Source organism: Balaenoptera ricei, chromosome 1, assembly GCF_028023285.1.
Source record: "Balaenoptera ricei isolate mBalRic1 chromosome 1, mBalRic1.hap2, whole genome shotgun sequence".
NCBI lineage: Eukaryota > Metazoa > Chordata > Mammalia > Artiodactyla > Balaenopteridae > Balaenoptera > Balaenoptera ricei.
This window is the reverse complement of record NC_082639.1, coordinates 16,472,491-16,499,291: the sequence shown is the minus strand read 5'-3', so window position 1 is coordinate 16,499,291 and position 26,801 is coordinate 16,472,491. Positions and strand designations below refer to the sequence as shown.

The 26,801-nt window shown below is 46.1% G+C and overlaps 1 protein-coding gene across 3 annotated transcripts in view; it reads left to right on the top strand.

The window, feature by feature from the left end:
* The window catches only part of ECE1 (endothelin converting enzyme 1), a 126,708-nt gene that overhangs the window by 40,482 nt on the left and 59,425 nt on the right, over nucleotides 1–26,801 (top strand). The window contains exons 1-2 of one of the 3 annotated variants that reach the window (XM_059915454.1): nucleotides 24,841–24,919; nucleotides 25,415–25,501. In XM_059915454.1, coding sequence (XP_059771437.1) covers nucleotides 25,415–25,501 — 87 coding nt within the window. In that variant the 5' untranslated portion in view covers nucleotides 24,841–24,919. Of the gene's footprint in view, nucleotides 1–24,840; nucleotides 24,920–25,105; nucleotides 25,208–25,414; nucleotides 25,502–26,801 lie in introns of those variants that run through there. The other 2 variants (XM_059915437.1, XM_059915446.1) reach the window with 2 other exon arrangements.

Here is a 26,801-nt window from a genome sequence, read left to right as displayed (position 1 = left end):
TGGAGGGCAAAGCTGCCTGGGATGGTTATACCATTTGGGGTGCAGCTTTGCCAGCCAAGGGTGCTATCACCCTGAACGAGCGATGAGAGAGGCTCAGCCCCACCCGCTGGAACTGCCCTGGCACAGGTCGTTTTCAGGTCCAGGCACCTTGGCTGTCAGTTGATGGAGCCCCAATTTTAGGATGTGCTGGGAAAGCAGCCAGGGGTGGGGTTGGGAGGATGGAAGCATAGCTGATGCTTGATGAGGGTGTCAGGGAGCACTGGGCAAGTGAGGACAAAAGCAGCAGGAACCTGGCAGGGAGAGGGCCCAGGCCCAGAGGGTGGCAGGGGAGAGGAGGAGGTGACGGCAGAAGAATCAGCCAGCCGGCCCAGGGCCAGGCCAGGCTGCCGCTGCGGAGAGCTGGTGGCTGGGGCATCTCCACCCACTGGTGCTTCGTTCAGGCAAGCCTGTCACCTGGGGAGGTTGGAAAGGGGAAGATAAGGATAACCAGGCCCAACAGTGCTGCATTTCCCTTGTCCTCTAGCACATCCGCGGGAGAGGAAACTGAGGCCCAGAGAGGGCGCAGCCAGGACCAGACCTGGACTTCTAGCTCCCACTCCCGTGCTTTTGTTGCTCCATTTGGCCGCATTCCTCAGGACCCGGAGTTGTGAGGAAAGAAGGTCTGTGGTCACTGGCAGGGAAGTGTTCCAGAAGCCTGAGGGACATGACAGGGAGAGGCCAGACCCTCCCCTCTGGCCCTTGCCTGTGTCACTGAGCCAGGACCTGTCCTGAAGTAAGTGCTAAATAAGTGTTTGCCATTATTTTTTTTTCCGATTAGGTCTTCACACCCACTTTTGAGAAATGTACTGTTATTATTACCCATATTACCAATGAGAAAGCTGAGGTTCAGAGAGGTAGAGATTACTTCCAGAAAGTCGTTGGTGGGATTGAATGAGTGATGAATGCAGAATGCTCACAACCGTTCTGGTGCACAGCAAAGGGTCGTGGGCCGTGGGCTGTAGGATGGATGACATGGCAGGGCTGGGCTGTGGTCACTGGCAGGGAAGTGTTTCGGAAGCCTGAGGGACATGACAGGGGGAGGCCAGAACACCACTACCCACCAAAACACCAAGTAACATGGGCTGGTACCCCAGGGCCCTCACAAGCCTTCCAGCAGCCTCCACACCAGGGGAGCCCCCTGGGCCTGGCTCCAGATCCTGTGCATTGTGAAGGGGCAGCCTGGCCTTGAGGTGCTCATGTCACCTCTCTGAACCTCAGTTTCCTCATCTGTCAAATGGCTACAGTGCTACCTACCATGCAGGGTTATGGTGAGGGCCTGGCATATGATAGGTGCTCAATACCCAGGCATCACAGAACCTCTAGGAAACAGCTATTGAATTGAATTGGACTTTTAAGGACAGAGGACAGGCATATCCCCAGTGTAGCCCGGGAAAGCTTGCTCCACACTTCAGTGCAACCAAAAAATCTCAACTACAGCTTTTGAACTTGCATGCTTTAGATGGTCAAGAGGAGCCACTCACCCCTCTTCAACTACATCTACACTGGATGAGGGCACTAGGGAGCAAGTTTGCTATTAGTTATTGTTCCCCCCACCAAGAGCAGCAGACACTTATTGAGCACTTACTGTGGGCCAGGCACTATGCTAAGCCCTTCCTTTACGTTGTCATTTTACACAGGAGGAAACAGGCTCGGTAATTGGACCCTGGGCCCTCAGCCGGTACATGGTGGCATCGAGATTTGAACCTACACAGTCTGGCTCCAGACTCTGTGCTCTTAGGAAGGGAAAATAATCTACCAGAAATAAGTGAAAATATTGATTTGGGGCAGTCTTTCACAGTTGCAAAGCCTTTACATGCATGTGGTTCAGTTTGGTCCTGATGTCGCTAGATGAGGACGATGTTATCATGCCCATCTTATAGTTGAGGACAGTGAGGCCCAGAGAGGTGATGTGACTTGGCCGAGGCCATGTGGCTGGGCTGGAATGTGGGTCCATCCACCTGATTCCAAGTCCAGTGCTCTTTCCCCTGCTTCTCAGTCACCTCTTGGGGAAACAGCTATCTAGCTTGAATGGTGACAGCCAACAAGCCCCAGTGAACTCTGCCATAGGTGTGGCCCAGTCTGTCCCACCCACACTGGGTGACACCATCCCAGCCCCAGACCACCATTGCCTGCATCCACCTCACTTTGATATCAGAGCTTTAGAGCCATTAATTCTCAGAGAGAAACATAGATGAGGGATTTTTCAAACTCTCTTCCTTGGAACCTCTGAGGAAACCAGGCTCAGGGTCAGGATATGGGGTCATTGAATGCGTAAGTGGCAGCTCCACTTATATCTCTTTTGTATTTTGGGTTGCAGTGTTAAGTTTTTAAAAACAAAGGGCTCTGGGAATTCCCTGGTGGTCCAGTAGTTAGGACTCCACACTTCCACTGCAGGGGACCCGGGTTTGATCCCTGGTCGGGGAACTAAGATCCTGCAAGCCATGTGGTGCAGCCAAAAAAAACAAAAACAAAAACAAAACAAAACAAAAAACAAAGGGCTCTACAGGACCCAGACCCACGCACCAGCAGGCCAGCAGCCCCTGCACAAGGCAGGGCTTGGTAGCCAACTGGGTCCCCACCTACCCGCCCACAGTAGTTGGCCCTACCACAACAGAAGGGCTCACACAGCCCACATAGGGGGCACCCCTAGGGTATACAGCTCTGATGACCAGTGGGAGTGTTCTGCTGGCTTCATAGGACATCTCCTACAAAAGGCCACTTCTCCAAGATTGGGAAATGTAATAAACCTACCTTATACATGGAAATAAAACCAGAATTATGCAAAATGAGGGAGCAGAGGAATATGTTCCAAACAAAGGAACAAGATAAAACCCCAGAGGAAGAACTAAGTGAAATGGAGATAAGCAGTCTACCCAATAAAAAATTCAAGGGAATGATCATAAAGATGCTCAATGAATTTGGGAGAAGAATGGATGTACACAGGGCTTCCCTGGTGGCGCAGTGGTTAAGAATCCGCCTGCCAATGCAGGGGACACAGGTTTGAGCCCTGGTCCAGGAAGATGCCACATGCCGCAGAGCAACTAAGCCCGTGCACCACAACTACTGAGCCTGCGCTCTAGAGCCCGCGAGCCATAACTACTGAGCCCATGTGCTGCAACTACTGAAGCCAATGCACCTAGGGCCTGCGCTCCACAACAAGAGAAGCCACTGCAATGAGAAGCCCGCGCAGCACAATGAAGAGTAGCCCCCCGCAACTAGAGAAAAGCCCACGCACAGCAACGAAGACCCAACGCACACAAAAATAAAAATTAAATTAAATTAAATTAAATTAAATAAATAAATAATTGATTTTTTTAAAAAAAAGAATGGATGTACACAGTGAGAAGTTTAAGAAAGAGTTAGAAAATATAAAGAGGAACCAAACAGCTGAAGAGTACAATAACTGAAATTTAAAATGTACTAGAAGGAATCAGCAATAGATTAGATGAATCAGGGGAGTGGATCAGTGAACTGGAAGACAGAATAGTGGAAATCACCCAAGCTGAATGGAAAAAAAAGAAGAATTTTTTAAAAATGAGAATAGTTTAAGGAACCTCTGGAACAACATCAAGCATACTAAGATTCACATTATAGGGGTCCCAAAAGGAGAAGAGAGAGAGAAAGGGGCAGAGAACTTATTTGAAAAGATAATAGCTGAAAACTTCCCTAACCTGGGAAAGGAAACAGATATCCAGGTCCAGGAGTACAGAGTCCCAAACAAGATGAACCCAAAGAGGTCCACACAAAGACATTGTAATTAAAATGGCAAAAATTAAAGATAAAGAGAGAATCTTAAAAGCAGCAAGAGAAAAGCAACTATTTAAGGGAACTCCCATAAGATGATCAGCTGACTTTTCAGCAGAAACTTTGCAGGCCAGAAGGGAGTGGCATGATATATTTAAAGTAATGAAAAGAAAAACATACAACCAAGAATACTCTACCTGGCAAGGTTATCATTCAGATTTGAAGGAGAGATACAGGGTTTTACAGGTAAGCAAACGCTAAAGGAGTTCAGCACTACTAAACCAGCTTTACAAGAAATGTGAAAGGAACTTCTCTAATTGGTAAAAGACCACAACCAGAAATATGAAAATTCCAAGAGGAAAAATCTCACTGGTAAAAGCAAATATACATAAAGGTAGTAGATCAACCACATATAAAGCCAGTAGGGAGGTTAACAGACAAAAGTAGGAAAAATCTTCTATATCCACAATAAGGGATACACAAAGCAAAAAGATGTAAAATATGAAGTCAAGAACATTACATGTGGGAAGGGGAAGTAAAAATGCAAGGTTTTTAGCATGCATTCGAACTTAAAGAGATCATCAACTTAAAATAATCATATAAATATCATATTCATATATGTGTGTGTGTGTGTGTATATATATATATGTGTGTGTTGTTATATATAAACCTCATGATAACCACAAACCAAAAATCTGGAATAGGTAGACACAAAAGAAGATAAAGGAATCTAAACATTAACTCTAAAGATAGTCATCAAATCATAAGGGAAGAGAGCAAAAGAAGAAGAAAGAAACAAAAAAGAACTACAAAAACAACCAGGACACAACAAAATGGCAATAAGTACACACCTGTCAATAATTACTTTAAATATAAATGACTAAATGCTCCAATCAAAAGACATAGAGTGGCTGAATGTTTTTTTTTTTTTAAAAAAAGACCTATATATGTGCTTCCTACAAGAGACTCACTTCAGATCTAAAGACACACAGACTGAAAGTGAGGGGATAGAAAAGATATCCCATGCAAATGGAATTGGAAAGAAAGCTGGGGTGGGGAATTCCGTGGTGGTCCAGCGGTTAGGACTTTGTGCTTTCACTGCTAAGGGCCTAGGTTCAATCCCTGGTCAGGGAACTAAAATCCCACAAACCATGCGGGGTGGCCAAAAACAAACAAACAAACAAGAAAGCTGAGGTGGCAATACTAATATCAAACAAAATAGACTTTAAAACAGAGACTGTAAAAATTAAAGAGACAAAGAAGGATATTACATAATGATAAAGGGATCAATTCATCAAGAAGATATAACAATTGTAAATATGTATGCACCCAACATAGGAGTACCTAAATATATAAGGCAAATATTAACAGACATAAAAGGAGAAATTGACAGTAACACAATAATAGTAGGGACTTTAACACTCCACTTACATCAGTGGACAGATTATCCAGACAGAAAATCAATAGGGAAACACTGGCCTTAAATGACACATTAGAGCAGATGGACTTAATAGATATATATAGAACATTCTATGCAAAAGCAGCAGAATATACATTTCTTTCAAGTGCTCATGGAACATTCTCTAGAACAGATCACATACTAGGCCACAAAACCAGCCTCTATAAATTTAAAAAGACTGAAATCATATCAAGCATCTTTTCTAATCACAATGCTATGAGACTAGAAATCAATTACAAGAAAAAAAAAACTGCAAAAAACACAAACAATGGAGGCTAAACAATATGCTACTGACCGGAGGGGGCAAGATGGCGGAAGAGTAAGACGCGGAGATCACCTTCCTTCCCACAGATACAGCAGAAATACATCTACACGTGGAACTGCTCCTACAGAACACCCACTGAACGCTGGCAGAAGACGTCAGACCTCCCAAAAGGCAAGAAAATCCCCACGTACTTGGGTAGGGTAAAAGAAAAAAGAAATAACAGAGACAAAAGAATAGGGACGGGACCTGCGCCAGTGGGAGGGAGCCGTGAAGGAGGAAAGGTTTCCAGGCACTAGGAAGCCCCTTTGCGGGCAGAGACTGCAGGTGGCAGAGGGGGGAAGCTTCGGAGCCGCGGAGGAGAGCGCAGCCACAGGGGTGCGGAGGGCAAAGCGGAGAGACTCCTGCACAGAGGCTCGGCGCCAACCAGCACTCACCAGCCCGAGAGGCTTGTCTGCTCACCCGCTGGGGCGGGCGGGGGCTGGGAGCTGAGGCTCGGGCTTTGGTGCTAGCCGGGAGGGAGTCCGGGAAAAAGTCTGCAGCTGCCGAAGAGGCAAGAGACTTTTTCTTGCCTCTTTGTTTCGCGGCGCGCAAGGAGAGGGGATTCAGAGCGCTGCCTAAACGAAATCCAGAGACGGGTGCGAGCTGCGCGGCTATCAGCGCGGATCCCACAGCAACAGGGGCGCAGAGGGAAAAACGGAGAGATTCCCGCACAGAGGCTCAGCGCCGAGCAGCGCTCACCAGCCCGAGAGGCTTGTCTGCTCACCCGCTGGGGCAGGCGGGGCTGGGAGCTGAGGTGCGGGCTTCGGTCGGATCGCAGGGAGAGGACTGGGGTTGGCGGCGTGAACACAGCCTGAAGGGGTTGGCGTGCCGCGGCGAGCCGGGAGGGAGCCGGAGAGGAGGTCTGCAGCCGCCGAAGAGGCAAGAGACTTTTTCTTGCCTCTTTGTTTCGCGGCGCGCAAGGAGAGGGGATTCAGAGAGCCGCCTAGACGAACTCCAGAGGCGGGCGCGAGCCGCGGCTAACAGCGCGGACCCCAGAGACTGGTAGGAAATGCTAAGGCTGCTGCTGCCGCCACCAAGAAGCCTGTGTGCGAGCCCAGGTCACTCTCCACACCGCCCCTCCCGGGAGCCGGTGCAGCTCGCCACTGCCAGGCTCCCGTGATCCAGGGACAACTTCCCCGGGAGAACGCACGCACGGCGCGCCTCGGGCTGCTGCAACGTCACGACGCCTCTGACGCCGCAGGCTCGCCCCGCCTCCTCCGTACCGCTCCCTCCCCCGGCCTGAGTGAGCCAGAGCCCCCGAAGCAGCTGCTCCTTTAACCCCGTTCTGTCTGGGCGGGGAACGGACGCCCTCAGGCAACGTACATGCAGAGGCGGGTCCAAATCCAAAGCTGAATGCTGGGAGCTGTACGAACAAAGAAGAGAAAGGGAAATCTCCCCCAGCAGCCTCAGAAGCAGCGGATTAAAGCTCCACAAACAACTTGATGTGCCTGCATCTGTTGAATACCTGAATAGACAACGAATCATCCCAAATTCAAAAGGTGGACTTTAGGAGCAGGATATATTAATTTCCCCTTTTCCTTTTTTTGTGAGTGTATATGTGTATGCTTCTGGGTGAGATTTTGTCTGTATAGCTTTGCTTTCACCATCAGTCCTAGGGTTAGGTCCGTCCATTTTTTTTTTTTTTTTACTTAAAAAAATTTTTTTTTCCTAATATATGCTTTCTTAATAATTTTTTTCTGTATTTTCTATTTTTAGAAATTAAAAAATTTTTTAATAAGTTTTTTCATATTTTTTATTTTAAAAAATTAAAAATTTTTTTAATAAATTTTTTTCTTAAAAATCTTTTTCTTATTTTTTACTATAAAAAAATTAATAAATCTATTTTTAAAAATTAAAAAAAAAATTTTCTGAATACATTTACTCTTAATAATTTTTTTTTCTTATTTTTTATTATAATAGCTTTATTTTATTTTATTTTATCCTCTTTTTATCTTTCTATTTTTTTCTCCCTTATATTCTGAGCTGTGTGGATGAAAGGTTCTTGGTGCTCCAGCCAGGCATCAGGGCTGTGCCTCTGAGGTGGGAGAGCCAACCTCAGGACACCGGTCCACATGAGACCTACCAGCTCCACGTAACACCAAACGGCAAAAATCTCTCAGAGATCTCCATCTCAACATCAAGACCCAGCTTCACTCAACGACCAGCAAGCTACAGGGCTGGACACCCTATGCCAAACAACTAGCAAGACAGGAACACAGCCCCATCCATTAGCAGGGAGGCTGCCTAAAATCATAAGGCCACAGACACCCCAAAACACACCACCAGACGTGGACGTGCCCACCAGAAAGACAAGATTCAACCTCATCCACCAGAACACAGGCAATAGTCCCCTCCACCAGGAAGCCTACACAACCCACTGAACCAACCTTACCCACTGGGGACAGATACCAAAAACAACGGGAACTACGAACCTGCAGCCTGTGAAAAGGAGACCCCAAACACAGTAAGATAAGCAAAATGAGACGACAGAAAAACACACAGCAGATGAAGGAGCAGGGTCAAAACACACCAGACCTAACAAATGAAGAGGAAATAGGTAGTCTACCTGAAAAAGAATTCAGAATAATGATAGTAAGGATGATCCAAAATCTTGGAAATAGAATAGACAAAATGCAAGAAACATTTAACAAGGACATAGAAGAACTAAAGAGGAACCAAGCAACGATGAAAAACACAATAAATGAAATTAAAAATACTCTAGATGGGATCAATAGCAGAATAACTGAGGCAGAAGAAAGGATAAGTGACCTGGAAGATAAAATGGTGGAAATAACTACTGCAGAGCAGGATAAAGAAAAAAGAATGAAAAGAACTGAGGACAGTCTCAGAGACCTCTGGGACAACATTAAACGCACCAACATTCGAATTATAGGGGTCCCAGAAGAAGAAGAGAAAAAGAAAGGGACTGAGAAAATATTTGAAGAGATTATAGTTGAAAACTTCCCTAATATGGGAAAGGAAATAGTTAATCAAGTCCAGGAAGCACAGAGAGTCCCATACAGGATAAACCCAAGGAGAAACACGCCAAGACACATATTAATCAAACTGTCAAAAATTAAATATAAAGAAAACATATTAAAAGCAGCAAGGGAAAAACAACAAATAACACACAAGGGAATCCCCATAAGGTTAACATCTGATCTTTCAGCAGAAACTCTGCAAGCCAGAAGGGAGTGGCAGGATATACTTAAAGTGATGAAGGAGAAAAACCTACAACCAAGGTTACTCTACCCAGCAAGGATCTCATTCAGATTTGATGGAGAAATTAAAACCTTTACAGACAAGCAAAAGCTGAGAGAGTTCAGCACCACCAAACCAGCTTTACAACAAATGCTAAAGGAACTTCTCTAGGCAAGAAACACAAGAGAAGGAAAACACCTACAATAACAAACCCAAAACATTTAAGAAAATGGGAATGGGAACATACATATCGATAATTACCTTGAATGTAAATGGATTAAATGCTCCCACCAAAAGACACAGACTGGCTGAATGGATACAAAAACAAGACCCATATATATGCTGTCTACAAGAGACCCACTTCAGACCTAGGGACACATACAGACTGAAAGTGAGGGGATGGAAAAAGATATTCCATGCAAATGGAAATCAAAAGAAAGCTGGAGTAGCAATTCTCATATCAGACAAAATAGACTTTAAAATAAAGAATATTATAAGAGACAAAGAAGGACACTATATAATGATCACGGGATCGATCCAAGAGGAAGGTATAACAATTGTAAATATTTATGCACCCAACATAGGAGCACCTCAATACATAAGGCAAATACTAACAGCCATAAAAGGGGAAATCGACAGCAACACAATCATAGTAGGGGACTTTAACACCCCACTTTCATCAATGGACAGATCATCCAAAATGAAAATAAATAAGGAAACACAAGCTTTAAATGATACATTAAACAAGATGGACTTAATTGATATTTATAGGACATTCCACCCAAAAACAACAGAATACACATTTTTCTCAAGTGCGCATGGAACATTCTCCAGGATAGATCATATCTTGGGTCACAAATCAAGCCTTGGTAAATTTAAGAAAATTGAAATCGTATCAAGTATCTTTTCCGACCACAACGCTATGAGACTAGATATCAATTACAGGAAAAGATCTGTAAAAAATACAAACACATGGAGGCTACACAATACACTACTTAATAATGAAGTGATCACTGAAGAAATCAAAGGGGAAATCAAAAAATACCTAGAAACAAATGACAATGGAGATACGACGACCCAAAACCTATGGAACGCAGCAAAAGCAGTGCTAAGAGGGAAGTTTATAGCAATACAAGCCTACCTCAAGAAACAGGAAACATCTCGAATAAACAACCTAACCTTGCACCTAAAGCAATTAGAGAAAGAAGAACAAAAAAACCCCAAAGCTAGCAGAAGGAAAGAAATCATAAAGATCAGGTCAGAAATAAATGAAAAAGAAATGAAGGAAGCAATAGCAAAAATCAATAAAACTAAAAGCTGGTTCTTTGAGAAGATAAACAAAATTGATAAACCATTAGCCAGACTCATCAAGAGAAAAAGGGAGAAGACTCAAATCAATAGAATTAGAAATGCAAAAGGAGAAGTAACCACTGACACTGCAGAAATACAAAAGATCATGAGAGATTACTACAAGCAACTCTACGCCAATAAAATGGACAACCTGGAAGAAATGGACAGATTCTTAGAAATGCACAAACTGCCGAGACTGAACCAGGAAGAAATAGAAAATATGAACAGACCAATCACAAGCACTGAAATTGAAACTGTGATTAAAAACCTTCCAACAAACAAAAGCCCAGGACCAGATGGCTTCACAGGTGAATTCTATCAAACATTTAGAGAAGAGCTAACACCTATCCTTCTCAAACTCTTCCAAAATATTGCAGAGGGAGGAACACTCCCAAACTCATTCTACGAGGCCACCATCACCCTGATACCAACACCAGACAAAGATGTCACAAAGAAAGAAAACTACAGGCCAATATCACTGATGAACATAGATGCAAAAATCCTCAACAAAATACTCGCAAACAGAATCCAACAGCACATTAAAAGGATCATACACCATGATCAAGTGGGGTTTATCCCAGTAATGCAAGGATTCTTCAATATACGTAAATCAATCAATGTGATACACCATATTAACAAATTGAAGGAGAAAAACCATATGATCATCTCAATAGATGCAGAGAAAGCTTTCGACAAAATTCAACACCCATTTATGATAAAAGTCCTGCAGAAAGTAGGCATAGAGGGAACTTTCCTCAACATAATAAAGGCCAGATATGACAAACCCACAGCCAACATTGTCCTCAATGGTGAAAAACTGAAACCATTTCCACTAAGATCAGGAACAAGACAAGGTTGCCCACTCTCACCACTATTATTCAACATAGTTTTGGAAGTGTTAGCCACAGCAATCAGAGAAGACAAAGAAATAAAAGGAATCCAAATCGGAAAAGAAGAAGTAAAGCTGTCACTGTTTGCAGATGACATGATACTATACATAGAGAATCCTAAAGATGCTACCAGAAAACTCCTAGAGCTAATCAATGAATTTGGTAAAGTAGCAGGATACAAAATTAATGCACAGAAATCTCTTGCATTTCTATACACTAATGACGAAAAATCTGAAAGTGAAATTAAGAAAACACTCCCGTTTACCACTGCAACAAAAAGAATAAAATATCTAGGAATAAACCTACCTAAGGAGACAAAAGACCTGTATGCAGAAAATTATAAGACACTGATGAAAGAAATTAAAGATGATACAAATAGATGGAAAGATATACCATGTTCCTGGATTGGAAGAATCAACATTGTGAAAATGACTCTACTACCCAAAGCAATCTACAGATTCAATGCAATCCCTATCAAACTACCACTGGCATTTTTCACAGAACTAGAACAAAAAATTTCACAATTTGTATGGAAACACAAAAGACCCCGAATAGCCAAAGCAATCTTGAGAACGAAAAATGGAGCTGGGGGAATCAGGCTCCCTGACTTCAGACTATATTACAAAGCTACAGTAATCAAGACAGTTTGGTACTGGCACAAAAACAGAAATATTGATCAATGGAACAGGATAGAAAGCCCAGAGATAAACCCACTCACATATGGTCACCTTATCTTTGATAAAGGAGGCAAGCATATACAGTGGAGAAAAGACAGCCTCTTCAATAAGTGGTGCTGGGAAAATTGGACAGATACATGTAAAAGTATGAAATTAGAACACTCCCTGACACCATGCACAAAAATAAACTCAAAATGGATTAAAGACCTAAGTGTAAGACCAGACACTATCAAACTCTTAGACGAAAACATAGGCAGAACATTCTATGACATACATCACAGCAAGATTCTTTTTGACCCAGCTCCCAGAGAAATGGAAATAAGAACACAAATAAACAAATGGGACCTAATGAAACTTAAAAGCTTTTGCACAGCAAAGGAAACCATAAACAAGACCAAAAGACAACCATCAGAATGGGAGAAAATATTTGCAAATGAAGCAACTGACAAAGGATTAATCTCCAAGATTTACAAGCAGCTCATGCAGCTCAATAACAAAAAAACGAACAACCCAATCCAAAAATGGGCAGAAGACCTAAATAGACATTTCTCCAAAGAAGATATACAGATGGCCAACAGACACATGAAAGAATGCTCAACATCATTAATCATTAGAGAAATGCAAATCAAAACTACAATGAGATATCATCTCACACCGGTCAGAATGGCCATCATCAAAAAATCTAGAAACAATATATGCTGGAGAGGGTGTGGAGGAAAGGGAACTCTCTTGCACTGTTGGTGGGAATGTAAATTGATACAGCCACTATGGAGAACAGTATGGAGGTTCCTTAAAAAACTACAAATAGAACTACCATACGATCCAGCAATCCCACTACTGGGCATATACCCTGAGAAAACCATAGGTCAAAAAGACTCTTGTACCAAAATGTTCATTGCAGCTCTATTTACAATAGCCAGGACATGGAAGCAACCTAAATGTCCATCGACAGATGAATGGATAAAGAAGATGTGGCACATATATACAATGGAATATTACTCAGCCATAAAAAGAAATGAAATGGAGGTATTTGTAATGAGGTGGATGGAGTTAGAGTCTGTCATACAGAGTGAAGTAAGTCAGAAAGAGAAAAACAAATACAGTATGCTAACACATATATACGGAATCTAAGGGAAAAAAAAGCCATGAAGAACCTAGTGGCAAGACGGGAATAAAGACACAGACCTACTAGAGAATGGACTTGAGGATATGGGGAGGGGGTGGGGTGAGATGTGACAGGGTGAGAGAGTGTCATGGACATATATACACTACCAAATGTAAAATAGGTAGCTAGTGGGAAACAGCCACATAGCACAGGGAGATCAGCTCGGTGCTTTGTGACCACCTAGAGGGGTGGGATGGGGAGGGTGGGAGGGAGGGAGATGCAAGAGGGAAGAGAAATGGGAACATATTGTATATGTATAACTGATTCACTTTGTTATAAAGCAGAAGCTAACACACCATTGTAAGGCAATTATACTTCAATAAAGATGTTTAAACAATATGCTACTAAACAACCAGTGAGCCACTGAAGAAATCAGAAAAGAAATTAAAAAATACATGGAGACAAATTAAAATGGAAACATGATGCAATATCTATGGGATGCAGCAAAAGCAGTTCTAAGAGAGAAGTTTATAATGATACAAGCCTACGTCAGGAAACAAGGAAATATCTTAACCTTATACCTAAGGGAACTAGAAAAAAGACAAACAGGACCCAAAGTTAACAGAAGGAGATAAATCACAAAGATCAGAGCAGAAATAAAGAGAGAATAAAAAACAATAGAAAAGATCAATGAATATAAGATGGTTTTGAAAACATAAATGAAACTGATAAACATTTAGCCAGGCTCATCCCCAAAAAAGAGAAGAGAGCCCAAATACATAAAGTCGGGAATGAAAGGGAAAAGTTACAACCAACACCGCAGAAATGAAAGGATCTTAAGAGATTACTATGAACAATTATATGTCAATAAGATGGACAACCTAGAAGAAGTGAATAGATTCCTACAATCTCCGAAGACTGAATCAGGAAGAAATAGATAATATGAAGACCAATTACCAGTACTGAAATTGAATCAGTAGTAATAATTTAAAAAAAAAAAAACCTCCCAACAAACAAAACTCCAGGACCAGATGGCTTCACAGGTGAATTCTACAAAACATTTAAAGAAGAGTAAACACTTATTCTTCTCAAACTATTCCAAAAACTTGAAGAGGAAGGAATGCTTCCAAACTCATTTTAGAGGCAAGTATCACCTTGTTACCAAAAGCAGACAAAGACACCACACAAAGGAAGGGAGGGAGGGAGGGAGGGAGTGGGAGGGAGGAAGGGAGGAAGGAAAGAAAGAAAAGAAAAAAATTATAGACCAATATCACTGATGAACATAGAAGCAAACATCCTCAGCAAAGTATTAGCAAACCAAATTCAACAATACATCAAAAGGATCATACACAATGATCAAGTGGGATTTATCCCAGGGATGCAAGGATGGTTCAATATTTGCAAATCAATCAATGTGATACATCAAATTAACAAATTGAAGAATTAAAATCATATGATAATCTCAATAGATGCAGAAAAAGCTTTTGGCAAAATTCAACATCCATTTATGATAAAAACTCTCAATAAAGTGGGTGTAGAGGGAACATATCTCAATATAATAAAAGCCATATATGACAAGCCCACAGCTAACATCATACTCAATGTTGAAAAGCTGAAAGCATTTCCTGTAAGATCAGGAACAAGACAGGATGCCCACTCTCACCACTTTTATTCAACATAAAAGTATTGGGAGTCCTAGCTGCAGCAATCAGGCAAGAAAAAGAAATAAAAGGAATCCAAACTGGAAAGGAAGAAGTAAAGCTGTCACTGTTTGCAGATGACATGACACCATATATAGAAATTCCTAAAGATCTTATAAAAAACTATTAGAACTAATAAATGAATTTAGTAAAGTTGCATGATACAAAATTAATATTCAGTAAACTATTGTGTTTCTATGCACTAACAATGAATTATCAGAAGAAGAAATTAAGAAGACAGTCCTATTTACAGTTGCATCCAAAAGAGTAAAATACCTAGGAATAAGTTTAACCAGGGAGGTAAAAGACCTACACACTAAAAACTGTAAGACACTGATGAAATAAACTGAAGAAGACACACAAAAAATGGAAAGATATACCATGCTTATGGATTGGAAGAGTTACTGTTGTTAAAATGACCATACTGCTCAAGACAATATACAGGTTCAATGAAATCCATATCAAAATACCAATGACATTTTTCACAGAACTAGAACAAATAATTCTAAAATTTGTATGGAAACACAAAAGACCCCCAAATAGCCAAAACAATCTTGAAAAAGCACAAAACTAAAGATATCATGCTCCCTGATTTCAAACTATAATACAAGGCTACAGTAATCAAAACAAAGAACAAGTGTTGGCAAGGATGTGAAGAAAAGAGAACTTCATGCACCATTAGTAGGAATATAAATTGGTATAGCCACTATGGAAAATAATACAAAGGTTCCTCAAAAAATCAGAAATAGAAGTACCATATTATCCAGCAATTTCACTTCTGGGTATTTTTCTGAAGAAAACAAAAACACTAATTTGAAAAGATATATGCACTCCAACGTTCATTGCAGCATTATTTAAAATAGTCAAGATATGGAAGCAACCTAAGTGCCCATTGATAGTTGAATGGATAAAGAAGATGTGGTGTGTGTGTGTGTGTGTGTGTGTGTGTGTGTGTGTGTGTATAAAATGGAATATTACTAAGCCATAAAAAAGAATGAAATCTTGCCATTTGCGACAACGTGGATAGATCTAGAGGGTATTATGCTAAGTAAAATAAGTCAGACAGAGAAAGACAAATACAGTGTGATTTTACTTACATGTGGAATCTAAAAAACAAAACAAATGAACAAATGTAACAAAACAGAAACAGAGTCATAGATGCAGAGAGCAAACAGGTGGTTGACTGAGAGAAGGCAAGTAGGGGGATGAGTGAAATAAGTGAGGGAGATTAAGACGTACAGACTTCCAGTGGCAAAATAAAAGAGTCACAGGGATGAAATGTACAACATGAGGAATATAGTCAATAATATTGTAATAATTTTGTATGGTGACTGATGCTAGCTGGACTTACTGTGGTGATCCTTTTGTAATGTATAGAAATATCAAATCACTATATTGTACACCTGGAACTAACATAGTGTTTAGGTCAGTTATACTTCAAAAATAAGTAAAATTAAAACAAAATAAAAACTGGATGTATTAACTAAAAATAATAATAATAAATTAAATAGAGGGCTCTATGGGGTTAAAAAACATATGCTTTCAAACCACTCTTTGAATCTAGTAACTACCTCCCCATTTTACAGATGGAAAAACTGACTCCAAAGCACGTGCCTTTCCCATAAATGATGATAATATTCAGGCATTGTTCTGAGCTTTTTAACTTAACCCTCACAACCCTATGAGGGCAATACTGGTCTCCATTTTACAGATGAGGACACTGAGGCTCAGATGGTTAAGTGGCTTGCCCAGAGCTTAGAATCCCAGGAGCCTACCTCCCAAGTTCACACTCTCAGCCACTCCCAGCCTGACAGGCACACCTTCTCTTTTTGTCCTGGAGAGGGGAAGTCACTAGCTGAGGCACAGGGTAAGGCAGTGTTGGAACTCAGTCCAGAATACAGATCTCCTGCCTCCCAGCCCAAGTCCTGATTACCCCCTGCTGTCTAGAACATCACTGGGCTGGAGGGGAAGATGAGCAGGCCGGTATGGACCCTGGATCTGTTCTTCACTGGCTGTGTGACTTTGCACAAGTGAATGGACCTCTCTGAACCTGTTCCCTCACCCTAGAAAATGGATAATGGGGCCCACATCACAGAGTTATCATGAAAGCTAAACAGGATTATCCACATGAGTCTGTTGGCACAGGGCCTGGCACAAAGTGTGAGGGCCCTGGCCACCTCTGTTCAGGGATCCAAGGAGTCCCCAAGGCTTCCTGCCCCGCCTGCTTCCTCCCCCTCATCCCAGTCCTCACCCGCCCACCCGTGTAACACAAATACTAATTATAACCATTTCCATGAACTGCTTCCTGGCTGAGCCTAATTACTGGGCAGCTCTGTCATCACCATTATAAATATCACTAAGGGAGACAGATTAGCTTTGTCCGAAGTTTTATGTGATTAGATCGACAAATGCTTGGGCATGCTTGGTCTTCCCCGCCTGGGACTTACCCAGCCTGGTCATCCTGCACAGCTTATGGCCCGCTGCAGGTTTCTCGTCTGTCTTGAACTTGGTGCTTGGTTATAGGAGTGGACAACCCAGCCCCTTTAACCCGGCCAAGAGGTGGCGCCTGAAGTGGTAGGGATGGAGCAGGTTGGGGCTGCCATCTTATTTGTCATAATGGCAAAACCACAAGTTTTGGGAATAGATACACCTGGGCTCCAACCCAGGCTTTGTTAGTTACCAGAAGTGTGACTTGAGGCAAGTTACTGACCTTCCTTGCATTACAGTTGTTTTACACTATCTAATGGGGAAGAGTCAAGGAGATCAGGCGCGGTGCCTGGCGTGTCATAGGTCCTCCCAGTTCCTCCCCTTCCCATCTTCCATCATCTTCAGTGTGACCTGAAGAGCCAGCCCTTTCTGAATCCACCGCCACACACACTGACATCTACTGAGCGCTGCTTCTCTGTGAGGCACTGGACTGAGGACTTTATGCATCTTGTTGAATATGTATAAAGACCCTATGGAGTGGATACCATAATCATTTGATAGATGAGGAAACCAAAGCACAGAAAGCTTTGTCAAGGTCACACAGCTGCACTTGGCTGCTGGTCACTCTGGTGGGATGAGATTCTAGAAGGCTGTGTAGCTGCCTTTGGGGAGCATAGAGCAAGGGTCACAGTAAAGTCCAAGAAGGCTGCCTGCAGGAAGATGCCTGGGAGCTGAGGGGTTAGCCAGGGGAGGGAGGAGAGCAAAGGCCTCCCAGGCAGAGGCTAGTGGACATGCAAAGGCCTGGAAGAGGAAGCACGGTGTGTTTAGGGGGCTGACTGTTCATATTTTACTGAGTTTCGAGCATGTGAGGGAGGGTGAGAGAGGCTGGAGAGGCGCCAGGAGCCGATCAGGGCCTGGGGTAGGTGGGGAGGCAGTGCTGGAAGCCCAGCCAAGGCTCATGCTCTCTTCTGCCAGTTCCAGGAAGCCTGCATGAGAAGGAGAGTGACTGGATCATATCAGTTAGTTTAGAAGGTTCTGCTGGAGCCAGCTGGGAGATGGCGGACTGGGGGTCTAATCAGGGAAGGCTTCCAGGCAGAGGCGGGGCAGAGCCAAGTGGGCCTGGACAGAGGGGCAGAGATGACAGATGGAGACCATCAGAACGGTGGGGTGGAGAGAGGCATGGTAGGAGCCTTGCAGGGGGCCTGAACGGTCAGTGGTGTGGTGGAGGGCCTACGTGGGGAAGAAGGAAGAGGTTGCTAGCCAGGTTTGGGGCTTGGGTGTGGGCGGGCCTCCTCGGCAGGCGCTGAGGCACAGTCCGTAGGCAGCACTAGGTAAGGCTCTCAGTGCCTCCAGGGCCCCCAGGCAGGTGAGTCAACACCAGGCCAAGTAGGTGAATGTTTTTCAGCTCCCGGCATGTGTGGGCAAGTCTCCCACTGCCAGCACGTTAAGGGGAGCCCAGCCTGGGACTCTGGTCCAGACTAGGGTGATTGACTCATTGGCCGGCAGGGTTGCTGCCTTCTCCAAGGAGGTAGTTAGCAGCCTTGACCTCCCATGTATGCTCTGTGCCCCTGGCCTTCCAATCTTCCTCACCTTTAGGCCTCCCTTAACTCCTAACTAACCTCTCCTAACTGCGCCCTAGCTCCTGCCCACCTTCCCGCTTTCCATGCTCAGGCCTCCAGCTGCATCTGGCACAAAGTGGAATCTCCCTTCCCAAGCCCAACCCCCCCCCCATTATATCCCTCCCTATTTCCCACATCCCGAATGGGCAGCCTACAGTCTCCAGAAGAGGTCAACCTAGAAAAGAGGAAGAGGCCCTGAGAGGGTTAGGAAGATATGGGTTTGAGTCTCAGCTCTGCCACTAACAGGCAAGCCGCTTCCTTTCTCTGGCCTCAGTCTCCTCATCTGTAAAATGGGGATCCCTGGGCTTATTCCACAGGGTGATTGATCATGAGACACAAATAAGATGAGGGTATAAAAGAACCTTGAGAACTGGGCAGTGCTGGGCTTGTGTCAGTGTCGACAACTTTGTTTTCTGTTTTAGGGGGCAGCCAGTTATTTTTTTTAACAAATGTTTTATTTTGGAATAGTTTCAGATTTATAGCATTATTGGGAAGATAGAACAGAGAGTTTCTTTACGCCCCACACCCAGTTCCCCTATTATTAATATATTATATGGTACATTTGTCACAATTAATGAACTGACATTGATACGTTATTACTAACTAAAGTCTATACTTGATTCAGTTTTCTTTAAGTTTCTGCCTAATGTCCTTTTTCTGTTCTAGGATCCCACTGAGGATACCCCATTACATTTAGTTGTCATGTCTCCTTAACCTCCTCTTGGCTGTGGCCGTTTCTCAGACTTTTCTTGTTTTGATGACCTTGACAGTTTTGAGGAGTCCTCAGCAGATATTCTGTAGGCTGTCCCTCAATTGGGATTTGTCTGATATTTTTCTTAGGGTTAGACTGGGGTAATATGCTTTGGGGAGGAAAGCCACAGAGGTAAAGTACCATTTTTATCACATCATATCAAGAGTACATACTATCTTTCGGTAATTAGACTTATTGTTGATGTTAGCCTCGACACCCAGGAAGTCAGTTGGTTTTGCCTGGAGTACAGCAACAGAGCTAAATTCACGCCAAATGTCAGCTGAACTAAGGCCAAGATCAGAAAACCTGGATGAGAGCAGAAGCAAATGGGAAAGGTGATGAAGGAAAATAAAGAAAAGCAATTTATGAGGTGGGTGCTGTAGTGTGTCCCCCAGGTGCCAGGTCACTTGGGAATGGGACGCTCTATGCCAGGCAGTTTGTTTCAGCTCATTTAATCTTTACACTGAACCTTTTTATAAATGAGGAAACTGAGGCCTTAGAAGGGAAATGACATGGTCACATGAGCCAGAGAACCTGGAGTTGGGCCCAGGTCTGTCTTTATTGCCTCACTCCCACTGTTGAATAAATACTTTGAAGCTGCATTCCCAGGAGAGTAGAATAGGGAAGGTATGTTCCTGATACAGGTTGTTTCTAATTCACTTTATTCCACAAAGGATTCCTGATGGGTTATAACTGAAACACATCCAATATAATGATATGCAATAGAAATGAAAAATCAGGAGCAGAGAAAATAGAGTGGAAAATGTGGACAAGGACAAAGCTGAACATAAAGACCAGAAAAGTGCCCATAGGTGAGCTTCTCATTTGGCTGTGAGCTTCCTCAGCCAATTCCTGTGATTCCTATAATCAGAGAGCTAAGAAGCAGTTCACTCCTCCAAGAACTTTGTGGTAAATTTAAAAAGAAATTAATCACATGGAAATTTCTCATGTAAAAGACACTGAGCAATGTCGTAGATAATGTAATAGTAGTAATAGATGTTACATGGTATCATCTTCAGGAGTGATGACTATATTTTTACTGTATGCCCCTTGCCCACAGTTGTCGTATTTGAATTTTACATTGTCATCAAGTAACTAAACTCTACTGTTTCTTCTTTGCTGAAGTCACAGATGCCTTTGCCTTGGTGAAAATCTTGGATACAAATTAACCAGTTATCTATATACCAGGTTGTGTGCTGGACACCGGGGATGGAGGGAAATAAAATGATTGCTGCCTATCCCCACCAGGTCCATCCCTGGGATAAAGACACCTAGACAAAGGCCTGAACAAAATGCAGGTGCTATGCTGGGGGTACACCAGAGGGAAGGGCCTAATTCCCTCTGACTGAGGAGGAGGGGGGACTTCATGGAGGAGGAGGTAGGCCAGTCATGGAGAGCGGTAGTTGGGGTGGAGGGGGCACAGTCTTGGGAGACATAGGTCCCTTGAGGGTAGTGACCAAGTCCTACTCAGGGCTGCCCCCTCAGCTTGCCGCACAGAGCCTGACAAACATCAAGGACTCAGCAAACTCCTTTTGAGTGAGGGATAGATCAGGGGTCAGGGTGATGGCCACACACCTGAGAGGTATGTGGGAAGGGTGAGTCTGGAGAGGTAGGTTTGGGCCAATTGCCGGGCGGCCTTGAATGCCAAGCTAAGGAGTTTGGATTTTGTTCTTTAGGTGGTGGGGATCAATTGGAGGCTTTTGAGCCTTGTGTTTTATAAGAATTGATGGTACAAATAATAACAGCTAACACATGCTGTGTGCCCAGCACTGTTCTAAGCACTTTATAGTAACCATTTAAGTATCACAACAGTCCTACGAGGGAGGTGCTATTATTTTCATCCCCGTTTTACAGATGAGACAGCTGAGGCACAGAGAGGCTGAGTCACTTGCCCGGGCTCATGCAACTGGGAAGTGGCATAGTGGGGATCTGAACTGAGGTTTGGAACTAGAGCTTTTACTCTATCATTGTGTTTGTTAAATGTAAGTATTTAACTAACATATAACCTGAGTGTGTATTAGATGACATGTAAAGATTCAGCAGATCTCAACTAATTACTGGCACGAGAGGCAAGGACTGATGGGGGCTCTGGCCACAAAGGGCAGCATCCCTAAGGAGCTGAGGCTTAGAAACAGAATGTGAAAATGGCTCAGAGGATGTGGTCAAGGAGTCGCAAGCCTCCGAATTTCACTGTATTTCACTTACAGCTGCCTCTGACGGGCTCCTAGATTTCTTGGAAGATCCTACCGCCCTTGGGCAAACCAACCCCGAGAGCCATCTGAGTGACTAACACAGTCAGGGCAAATGCCCGGTGGGATCACACCCATTGCCCCTGGGCCAGAGGCCTTTGTCATCAGAAACACATGAGCGTTTATAATACTTCTCATTTCTGTTCACCCCAGGCCTTTGATTTCCACAGGGTGGGGTTTCCAGAGCCGGGCACCATCACACCCTCCATCTGGCTTTCCTCACCTTCTCTGTGCAGGCGGGGGGGGACTGGGGACCGTGGTTCCCACTCCTCCATTCTTGGTCTCCGCCAAGCCCTTCTCATGAACACCAGGCCCACATTTCGCATCCAGGGGCTCAGCGGACCTGGGAGAGGAGGGAGCAGAGCAAGGCAGAGACTCCCCCCCAGAGCAGCAGAGGTTCTTCCCCTTCCCTGAAGCTCCCTGGCTGCGGGCATCCCCACAACCGCAAATGAGGCAATTAGGGAGAACAGCGCTGGCTGCCCTGCCACTCAGCGCCTCTGGACTCCACGAGGTCCCACCTGAAGAAGCAGCTCCCCCTCCACAAAGAGCACGGGACCAGGAGGCCAGGACCCAGGTTCCAGGCCCAGCGCTGCCCCTCACTAGCTGAGTGCCTGGGGTTCTCTGGAGGCCGCGTGGTGAGGTCAGGCAGCGAGGATTCACATCCTGGCATCTCACTCTCTAGGCAGGTGACTTGGGGCAGGGGAGGGGGGCAGTAGGGGCGGGGGACGGTGTGTGCCGCCACCTCCCCAGTCCTCAGTCTTCTCCTCTGTGAAGTGGAGGTGGTGATCCCCACCTCACAGGGCTTCACGGGGTCGGGAGAGATACCTTGGGCCCAGTGGCTCATTCTAGGTGTCTGGTCTGCCCAGCCCCTCTCCCTGCCTTGTCCCCTCCCACTTCTCCTAAAAGGGAAGTGATACCTGCTGAGGTTGGGGCTCTTGGTGGGTGTGGGGATCCAGCAAGACATTGTGTGGAAGGCCCCGCCCAGAGCCTGGCGGGTAAGAGATAGGGCTGCCCTGTCGTTGGAATGTCACTCGCTGACTGGGGCCCACTGTGCCCCCCGTGGAGCGGAGCCAGCTAAGCCATTCCCACGTCTGAGGTGGGTTCAGTTTCACTCCCCAGCCCGGGGCCGGCAGGCAGCGTTTCAGGAAGGGCCCCTCATCTTTTGTGTGCTGAAAAATAAACAGCTCTTGGTCTCCGCGGATTTCTGCTTGGGAGGTATGTGAGCTTCCTTCGTCATCCCTCCACAGACAGGCTGGCCTCGGCCCCTGGGATGGGCTGCCAGCCTCCTCCTTCGCTTCTCACCTTCGCTCAGATGCCTGTGGAGGCTCTAGCCCCCGACTAGGCCTTTGGGGATGTAAGGCCTGACGAGACCCAACCCCTGCCTTCAAGGTTCTCCTACTTAAGGTGCTCTGTGCTTTCAATAGAAGGAAGCATGGGATGGGGGGCTTGGGGAGGCGGAGGACACAGAGCAGGGGGCCAGATGCTGCTTGGGGTCAGAGAAGAATGGTCAGGAGAGCTTTCCGGAAGGGCTGACCTCTGAGCTGAGGCGGAAGGAGAAGGAGCCCTTGCTTCACTACACCTGGGCAAGTTACTTCCCCGAGCCTCAGTTTCAGGTTCTGTAAAAGGGGCCAAGAATACCTGCTTCAGAGCCAAGAGCTTAAATGAGATGATGGATGTAGAAGAACTGACAAACACCTCATACCTCTAGATGCCTAGGAAATAGTAGCTGCTGTGCCAGGCAGTAGAGATGTTTGGTGACTTGAATTTCTTTTTCAACGGTCTTTTCCTGGAGTGGTTAACACCTGTTGCTTAGTGTAGCTGAGAGTCCTGATTTCAGAAAAAGCCCACCTGTAGCCCAGCATGAAATGAAGCAGCCTGGGAGCCCTTTCTCTCTCTTGGGTGGGTAATGGGAAGTCCTGCACCCAGTGGGAGTGGAGCAGAAGACCCCAGAATTCAAATTCTTCCCACGCACCCTGCCTCTCCCAGGGTGCTTAGACATGTTTCCTTTGTCTTTGGGCATTGCAAAATTAGATGCACAAGGATTCAAAGGCACTTCCCCAGAGTAATTTTCACTTCCCCTCTAATTGTTCTACCATTCATTTTAAGTTTATTGAGCACCTGTGGTATGCCAGGTGATGGGGATTCTCTGTGCCAGACAAGGTCCCAGCCCTGATAAAACTCACAATTCTGGGGAGGGGGAAGGAGATAGATGTAAAAACCAACATAAATAAATAAATAACAGACTGCAGTAAATACTATAAAGGGGAAAATGGGGTGCCATAATCGAGAATTTGGGTGTCTACTTAGGATGGTTGGGATATTTGAGGAGGTGACATTTAAGCTGACATCTGAAGCAGGAGCCGGCCATGGGAGGAGTAGAGATGAGGAAAGAATGTTCCAGATAGAGGGAGCAGCGCTATAAAGGTCTTGAGGGAAGGAGAAACTTGGAGAATCTGAGGAACAGAGGAAGGGCCAGAGAAGCTGGGGCCTGAGTGAGATGAGGTGGGGAGCAGCACGAGATGAGGGTCAGGGTGAGCAGGGGCCATGGGGGACTGGTAAAGGGACTGCCCCTGCAGAGTTTGAAGCAAGGGTAACAAGATCAGAATTTGCTGTTAAAGCCTCGCTCTGGCTGCAGAGAAGGCTATAAGAAGGCAGAAGGCGAAGCCAGGAGACCTCAGGAGCTGTCACTGTGGCTGTGACCCTGGCTGTCACCTCAGCCCTCTGTGCCTGCTCCTTCACACACGTGTGACTGTGAGAGTCAAATATGGGAATGAACAGAGGCGCACTTTGGAAAGCTGAGAAAAACGTATAAATGCAGGGGATTCCAGGTCTCACTGGACACGGAGGGTCCTTTGGGCAACTGCTGGGTTAGGGTTGTCTGGGGTCTCGGGTGAGAGGGAGAGTGCCTGAGCACCTCACATCTGAGGGAAGGGTCACCTTCCTGATTTTCAACTAGGCCCCAAGCTGTTAATGTTTTGAGGGTAAGGTCACACCTGTGAGCCTGGAGACAAGCATGGGATTCCCCTCCAGCCACCCAAACGCACACACATAACATTTTTCATTCTCGGTCAGGAGAGTTCTCTGGAATTTTCTGAGATCATCATGAACTCTGACTTAAAGACCCCTGAGCTAGAGGAAGGCGGAAATGAGAGGGGAGGCACATGCCTTTTTTTACACCACCTCTTTTTTTCCCCCTAATCTTTCTAGCTCCAATGGGCAAGACTGCTCTTGGGGCCCGTAAGGGACAATGGTGAGAGGAACCTCTCTCCTGACTGTTGTAGGCCAAATTAGGGGTACTTTCCTAGTACCTGACTTTTGGTATCTGCCGTAGAGGTTTATTTGAAGGGGAGGTTAATGTTTCTTCGAAGGAGGGGTTGCTGCGAGCCCCCTTCCTGCCTGCTCGGGTAAGGCCCCTCCACCCCGACCTCTGGGAAAGGGAGCAGCCTCCATCTCCCCGGGAACTCCGGCCCTGGGGTGGTCTCCCCCGCGCGGCCAGGGAGGGAACCGGAGCCGCGCCGATCAGGCCCCGCCCGCGAAGGTGGTGCGAAGCCCGGCCCAGCCTCACAGCCGGGCCCGCCCGGCCCAGACCCGCGGGCGCGCGCGGCGGCGGCGGGGATCCGGGCGTCGCTGGGGGCACCATGCGGAGCCTGTGGCCGCCGTGGCCTGTGGCCGCCGCGCTGTCGGCGCTGGGGGTGAGGCGCGGTGTTGCATAAGCGGGGAGGGGGGTGGCGGAGGGAGGCGGGAACCCCCCTCCCCCGCCGCGGGCCGGTCCGTGGGCCGGTCTCGGTGTCCCGGCCGGGGCGGGGCGCGGCATTGGAGGCGGCGGGTGGCCGCTTCCCCATTCGGGCGTGCGAGCCATGGAGGCGCTAAGAGAATCCGTGCTGCACTTGGCCTTGCAGATGTCGACCTACAAGCGGGCTACGCTGGACGAGGAGGACCTGGTGGACTCGCTCTCCGAGGGTGACGTGTACCCAAACCACCTGCAGGTAGGAACCCGGGCCCTCTGTGAGCCCCCAGCCCAGGCCCACCAGGCAGTCGCGCTGGTGCCGCCCCCACCCCGCCCCAATCCTGCCAGCCGGGAGGGAGGGGGCCAGTGCCAGACCGGCAGCTCTGGGCTCCTTGTTGAAAAAGTCTTTCTGGGTTAGAAGTGCCCCTGAGACGCTGGACTCCCCCCACCGGCCTCCCCTCCCCAGCTCTGCACCTCCCCAAACCCTCCCGACCACCTGCTACTGGGGCTACAGGCCAGGTGGCAGAGTTGAAGCATCCTGTAGAGGTGAGCTGGTCCAGTTCTCTTTTCACAGAAGAGGCCGTTCCCTGAGTACTGAGAGACCTGCCCAGGGTCACACAGCCCTTTACCAGCAGAGTCTAAAACTGTCCCAGTTGTAGCATGGAAAGCCCTGGAATCCCATCAGTCCTCGGCCAGCTGGGGTGGTTGGTCACCCTGTCTGGTGGGCATTACCCCATTCTTCCTCTTTCCCCCCAGTCCCTGAGTTTGCTGGGGGTTGGAGCCCATCCTCTGCTCCCCCTTTCCCTGCCCCTTTCAGCCTACTCAGGAAGCCCAATTCCTCCCCCACCCAGGGTCTGCCCCTGTGGGATTCCAATATGCCCACCACCTCCCTGCCTGGTAGCAGACCAGTGAGTGTGGCTTCCTTCTGCTCTTCTTCCCCTGTGGGGCTGAGCTGGGACAGTCCTGACCAGGACCTCAGCCCTGGCTGGGTTTGGACTCAAGCAGGTGGATGGGAGTGAGTTGGAAATATGAAGGATGCCCAAGGGGGCCCTGTGACCTGACTTCCGAAAAACCGGCTTAAAGAGGGGCTGGAGCAGCTCAGTCCAGGAGGACTTCTGCCGGGTTGACCAAGGGGGGCATTGAGGAGAGTCTTGGGGCTGCCCAGTGAACTGACAACAAATCACAACTCCTCCGAAGGGCAAGCTTAGGGTGTGTGGAAACTTAGGCTGCCAGGCCCAACCCTACTCAGGCTCTTAGAAGCTGGGATAATAATATTAGTAAAGGGAAACAGCGTTGATTGAGTCCCTCCTCCAGTCTGGTTAAATAGGCCCAGGGAGATCCAAACTCATGATCCCAAGTGGTCTGCCCGCTGGAATAGAGCACCTTTACCTACATCCCACTTAACTTCAGGACCACCCCCATGAGCTATAGGGATTACTGTTCCCACTTACAGATGAGGAAACTGAGGCTCTGAAAGGGGAGACAATTTGCCTTAGGTCACAGAGCTAGAAATCTGGGAGTGAGAAATCAAACCCAGTCTGTCTAGACCCTCTTCCCCA